This window comes from Zea mays, chromosome 7 (assembly GCF_902167145.1).
Source record: "Zea mays cultivar B73 chromosome 7, Zm-B73-REFERENCE-NAM-5.0, whole genome shotgun sequence".
In the NCBI taxonomy this organism is placed as follows: Eukaryota; Viridiplantae; Streptophyta; class Magnoliopsida; order Poales; family Poaceae; genus Zea; species Zea mays.
In genome coordinates, this window is record NC_050102.1 from 178,601,167 (window position 1) to 178,607,684 (window position 6,518).

The 6,518-nt window shown below is 41.5% G+C and overlaps 1 protein-coding gene across 1 annotated transcript; it reads left to right on the forward strand.

Moving 5' to 3' along the window:
* Positions 1 to 431: 431 nt before the first annotated feature.
* Positions 432 to 5,601, forward strand: LOC100283094 (proteasome subunit alpha type 3). Its single transcript, NM_001155996.2, has 11 exons — positions 432 to 693; positions 1,837 to 1,992; positions 2,099 to 2,138; positions 2,246 to 2,329; positions 2,663 to 2,736; positions 2,815 to 2,901; positions 3,010 to 3,094; positions 3,289 to 3,335; positions 4,212 to 4,277; positions 4,887 to 4,977; positions 5,072 to 5,601. The coding sequence occupies exons 2-11, from the start codon at positions 1,889 to 1,891 to the stop codon at positions 5,141 to 5,143; spliced, it is 750 nt and encodes a 249-aa protein (NP_001149468.1). The 5' UTR covers positions 432 to 693; positions 1,837 to 1,888; the 3' UTR covers positions 5,144 to 5,601.
* Positions 5,602 to 6,518: the final 917 nt, after the last annotated feature.

A 6,518-nucleotide genomic window follows, 5' to 3' on the forward strand; every position in this document is an offset into this window, starting at 1 on the left:
CATCGGGTGTTATAATCGGTTTATGAGAGGAAGAGAAAATAATCTCATGGTTAAAGTAAATGGAAAATATGAGGTGCAAACTAATAAATCTATATCGTTATATAATCTAGCAGTTTAAACTTTGTAAAGCACGCCCAATTAAATCACTCCACACCTATAACGAGTCAACTAAATCCACCAAATAAAGTGCACTTAGATTTAACACACTATCAATTAGCAAAGCCAATTAATTGTCTGAGCTAAGTCGATACCAATGGTGACTGATTGTTCTATAGTTTTAAGATCGAGAGGTGGATAAGTATCGTGAAATGAAACTGTTCTTCACGGATTTTTTCTCAGCTGCTCACCCACACTATGACGGTGGCAAAAGAGGTTATCGAGTCGTTTCAAGTTAGACGTGGGCTTGAACTTGAGCCCACCGCACTGGCCATGTCGAGCGCGGGCCAACAAAAAAAGTGATGTTTTCTTCTCTCTTTCGATCTAGGCCCGACCCGACCCGATCCGGATCCGGACTATGGTCTGTCTATATTGAATAATCACTCTTCTCCGTTCACACCCTGTGCGCGCGGGCTCTCTTCGTCGTGCGGCAACTGCGCGACCGCCGACGCCCGACGGCAGGTGCACCAGGTCTTCGTCGACCCCTTCGCAAGGCCTCGGTTCCATCCTTCGCCGGAGGCGACCGCCCGTCAACAGGTATGCTCACCCTTTCTCTTCCGGCCCCGCTCTGCGAAACCGGGCATCTAAACCCTAACTTAATCTATTTCGCTATTTGTATTCGGATCTGATCTAGTTACGAGCGTATACAGTTTTTGTGTGTGTGTGCGCGCGCGCCAAAAAGAAGTTATTTGACGTAAGTCTACACTCCACCGATATCCCCTACCGGGACTGTCCACCCCCAGTGGCGGAGCCAGCCCTAAATCGGAGCCTGGGCACCATTATAAACTTCTAAATTTCACTTAAAGTCTCTATTCAACAGTATAATTTGAATCGACAATATAATTTGATTCAACAACAACACTTCAATTTGATTCACTAGTTGAATCAAACATTTGAATGTCCGAACACACAATAGAGAGTTACTGAGTTACAGACCTCATGTGTCCTGTCCTCCACTATTCAGTCTCGTACTCTTGTTCCTCACCTCAACAGTTGAGGCCTTCAGCCTTGAGGGTGCTGGCACAGTGGTGGCCCTGGTCGTCTGGAGAGGGCGAGCGCCATGGGCTGAGTGGATTCCAAGGGCTGAGTGGATTCCAAGGGCTGAGTGGACTGCAGAGGGCACTGACGGCTGGCAGGTGGCCGCACACATGCTGCTGCTGCTGCTGCCTGCTGGCGAGGTGAAGCATGAGGTCGCAAGCGGAGGGTGGGGGCTGTGGCGCTGCGCTGTGTGCACCTGCGCCTGCGCACTGCCGCTGGCCGCTGCTACTGGCCTGCTGCTGGCGAGCGAGGGCGGGGCTGGGGCTGGTTGCCGAGGGCGGGGCTAGGGCTGGGGCTGCGCCTGTGCGGGAGGAGGAGGGAGCCGGCTGGCGAGCAGGATGCAGCTGTCCGCTGTGGTGCACTAGGGTTTGGGCGGGATGCGAGGGCGGGCTGACGGCATGATGCTGGCGAAGGCGCTGGCGTCTCAATCTGGGCCGCTCCCACATGGGCCGCCAAAGGCCTAAGCCTGGGCATGCGCCTGGGCTGGCCGCACTGTGCCCCTGCCACACTCCGTCCCTCTTCCCTGGTGTGTTTTCAAAAAATATTTTTTGGTGTTGTGTGATGGTAAATACTCCTATATGTTTATGTACTGATGAATTTTGTGTGGATTACCTAACTGAGGTTTTGGTGTTATGCTTTCAGGACTTGATCTACTACTCACTAGCGGTGTAGAGGTGAAGATAAGAACTTGACCATGAGCAGCATAGGCACAGGTTATGATTTGTCTGTCACGACCTTCTCCCCAGATGGTCGTGTCTTCCAGGTCGAGTATGCCACCAAGGCCGTCGACAACAGCGGGTCTGCCTCCCACTTCCTATAGTGTTTTGCTTCACTTATTATTCCCTTTTCTCTGTTCTATGTAATCTTACTTGGTTATTGTTGATGTCATGGTATTTATGAACAGGACTATTGTTGGGATCAAGTGCAAAGATGGCATTGTCCTGGTAAGATTTGTCCTTCTCAATCTTTTTCTTTTGGTTCAGTGCTAAAGTTATCTGAGTTGCCCAAGTCTGGATTTGATCGGATCCTTATTTGGTGGTTGGTCCTTTAGGGTGTCGAGAAGCTGGTAACCTCAAAGATGATGCTGGAAGGATCAAACCGAAGGATCCATTCGGTGCACCGTCACTCTGGCTTGGTAATGCCTTTACAAGTGACCCAAAAATGATGTGGCTTTGATGCAAAATCATGCTGTTGATAAATAAATAGGGGAGCAGGATTAAAATTCCGCCTTGGCCTTCTAACCTGTACGGGTGAATATAGGAGGATCTTAAAAGCATGCTCTATTACCTGTATTCCTAAATAATCAATTGTTGATGTAAACTATTAAAGATGTATATATTGAGATCTTTGTTCTTTTGAATTTTCTTGTGGTGATAACCTATTCTTTTCTTGGAAAGGTTCATGTTCCATTTGCCATTTTTTATGAACCATGTGTGTTTTCACAAATTACTTTTATTGTCATCTGCAGGCTGTTGCTGGTTTAGCAGCAGATGGCAGGCAAATTGTTTCAAGGACCAAATCAGAAGCTGCCAGTTATGAAAAGTAAGCACCTAGTCTTTTAGACCATCTGATGCAAGATTTTTTATGACTATTATGTGTTCTAAAATTTTAATGGACCAGGGTCTATGGAGAACCCATTTCTGTGAAGGAATTGGCTGATCGTGTGGCAAGTTATGTTCATCTTTGCACGCTGTACTGGTGGCTCAGGTAATATATTTAACAGTAGTGGTCCATGATTACTGGAGGCATGATTTGTATCGACCAAACACTATTTTGGCCACTGTAGTAAACCCTAACTTGGCTTCTCTTGATCAGGCCTTTTGGTTGTGGTGTTATTCTTGGAGGTTATGATAGGGATGGGCCACAGCTCTACATGATAGAACCCTCAGGAGTTTCCTACGTAAGTTGTTACTGTATTACATAGTTGTATCAACGTGAGTCCATAGGCTCATTAGTTTTATTTGAATTTTGTTTTCCATCAGTCGCACACTCATTTTCAGTATGGATGGCATTGTTTTTAAGTAGCCTTTCACTTTAGGAGTCTTGTGAAATTTTGAAGTACATAATGTTTATTGGCATTACAAACTTGACCAGAAATACTTCGGTGCTGCATTGGGGAAGGGAAGACAGGCTGCAAAGACGTAAGCTTACAAATTATTTTGTTCTTAATATTCTCTTCGTTTCTTGTTGTTCTGTTCTCAATTTATACATAATAAACATTTGTTGTCTTATTGTAAAAGCATGTATTGTCAGTTTGTTACAACCTCCTTCCAATCACAAATGAGTGACTTTGACATGGTCTTCGAATGCCAAAACACACCTTTGACTAGTACTTTTTCTTTCAGAACAGCTGAAGAACATAGCAGAAGTATACTTTTATGAAACTACATTTTGAGATAAATCTACGTATACCATTTTCAAATACCCAAACTCCACATAAAAAGTAATATGCAACTGAAATTTAGACTGGTTGACTTAGGACAATGTAAAAATATCACATATTTGTGACTTAAGGGAGTAGCTTGCTGAGAAGGAAAGCAAAAGAGAAGGTAGTACCCTCCAAACATCAATTCGTTCAATAGTATGAATTATTTGATAGCTGATATATTATTTCCCTGAAAGTAAAAATTTTCTGGTTTATGCTAGCTTATTATATCGAACAGTGACTTTACCATTGCATTGATAAATAATCTTTGTGCATATGCTTCCTCTCTATGTCCATTGATTATGTTAACCATTAAAACATAGGCAAGGTTCATTTATATGATTGGGCCTCATATTTTACACACTCTTATGTATATTCTCCGTTTTATTTCCAATGAAATATTGAGTTTTACAATAATAAGGTGGAGGGAACTATTGGCTTTAGCTTTTGTGGTCCATAATCTTGCTAACAAGAATGCTTTTGCAATTTCTGTTAAATTCTCATCTGGATTTTCTTGGTTCTGTGCGAACTTATTTTAATCTTATTACAGATGGATGATTCTGAACCCAACTTTTTGAACGCTTTCATGCAGTGAGATAGAAAAGTTGAAACTTTCGGAGCTTACCTGCCGGGAAGGCATTGTTGAAGTTGCAAAGATGTATGTCTATGTCTCTTTTCTCATTATAAGAAAAACTTTGCAACTTAATGAATCTTTTTAATTTTTATTCCCCCCCCCTGAATGAATGTTAATATTTTCTACAGCGTTGCTGGCATGCATTTGGTTGTAGATTAGTTGATTTCAATCATGGTTCCACATTGTTCGATGCCATTCAAGACATCTGTTCATATCTATACAAAGCCTGGCGAAGGGTGCACCCAGCTATCATTGTTTAGTCATTATAAGGGATTAAGGGGTACATTCCTATGTACACTAGGCATTTTTTATCAAGAAAAGTGTGCTGGTAGGAGTGTTATTAATATAAAACTAATTAGAAATATCATGATTGCAATGTAGATTTGATAACACTGGAAACTGTTGGCATAAACAGTCTTAAGAACAATTTTTTTGTTAAAAGTAGGGGGCACGTGATAGCTTACAGCTCTTAGGTCAGGTGATCTAAGTTGTGGTTGTTTTAAGTCTAACTTTGATATTTAAAGGTATTGCCAAGTCTATTATATTTTCCTGCTTACTTGATGCCAATGAACCTGAAAAGACTACTTGCCACCCTTGAAAATTTACATTCTGACAAAATGTGTCAAAATGCAGAATTTATGGAGTGCATGACGAAGCGAAGGACAAAGCTTTTGAGTTGGAGTTGAGCTGGATCTGTGATGAATCGAACCGCCAGCATCAGAAGGTACTGGGATATTCACGCGGAGAATGAGTTGTCTCTGTATGGTTCTCGATGTAAATTTGAAGCAGAAAACTTTTTTTTTTGCGTACTTGTACAGGTTCCAAATGAACTGTTGGAGCAGGCCAAAGCTGCTGCTCAGGCAGCTCTTGAGGAGATGGATGCTGACTAAGAAACAGGACGATTTGCCCAGACTTGGTGTTTTTGGTGCTGTTGAAATCTCCGATCCCTTTGGGGTGTGACCCACTGGACATGGCCAATTTGTCACAATTTATTATTTTGACCCATGTCATGTGAAACTCCTTTCGTTGAAGTCTGGTATCTAGATTGACTTGTATCAGAGCTGTGGTTTACGCAGACTGGATTCTGGAGTACTGGACTGTGTGTGTGTTTTTCGGAACTGTGCATCTGACTTTTAGCTGTTCGTTGACTTTGTTTTTCTTTTTTCAGATAAAGAGCTGTTTCTTGATTTGATGCAAGTAGGCTTGGTACTCTTCATGTTTGTGGCATATGGTTAGCAGGCATGAATGTGACATCAAACGAAGTAGTATTATTGATCAACCAATGCGAAGAGAAGGCATGTAGGTTCGTGATAAACAGAGGCGCTCTAACAAATCATGTAGCACGCACACGGCAGCAAAAATGGACGGGCACATGTTGCTCACGTTATTCCCTCGCGTCATGTACCGGACATATGGTCATCTAACACGTATCACATTGAAATCACCATATCATATGCTATAATATGCGCACGTCACACACTCACCATGTAACACATGCAAATCATCTAACCACATCGACACACTTGCAAATCACGTTATCTAAGTTACATAATACTCCGTATCTATCAAGTATAAAGTCACAAAACAGGAAAAATGATTTATAGTATGATTAATAAACTAATAGTTCAAGCTAATACTTATCTCAGTCAAGCTACCAGTCCACGTCCCTTTGAACTAGTCAATCTTAACCTTGTCTTCTATTCTTTCAAAACCCGTAAGCATGGACATGAAAATGATAGATTTCCCAAACCTATCTATATCATTGTGACCTAACTTTAATTTTCATCTGCAAAACACACGTTAGTCACAATAACCTTATATTGCCATTAATCACCAAAACACTCGAGGGACTAGATGGTTTCAATCTCCTTTTTGTTGATTGATGACAACACTATCTCAAATATGTGAATAAAGCAGGTTTTAAAGGGGCTTTGTTTGTATGAACTTTTGTAGTTTGAGTAAAAAGTATTAGCATAAGTTTATATAACAAAAATCTATAGGCATGTACCATGTATAATTGAATTTGAGCTCATGTACAGGACAAGTTAACCTTGTTTTTGCAAAAATGTTGAGTCAAGAATTATGAACAAGCACTTGTGACATGCTATGGAATATGGATTTGAAAAACTAATCCAAGTCACTGTGCATATGTATCAATAAGCCTAGGTGCTTGAAGTGCATATTATAAATATCAAAGCATTAAGACCAAGTGTCTTCGAGCACATTAACCACATCATATTGTATCACAATATAAGACCAAACATG

Coding starts and splice junctions, on each gene's coding strand:
- LOC100283094 (NM_001155996.2), top strand. CDS start 1,889: ATGAGCAGCATAGGCACAGGTTATGATTTGTCTGTCACGACCTTCTCC. Junction 2,139..2,245: donor GCAAAGATGGCATTGTCCTG/GTAAGATTTGTC, acceptor TTGGTCCTTTAG/GGTGTCGAGAAGCTGGTAAC. Junction 2,902..3,009: donor ACGCTGTACTGGTGGCTCAG/GTAATATATTTA, acceptor TCTCTTGATCAG/GCCTTTTGGTTGTGGTGTTA.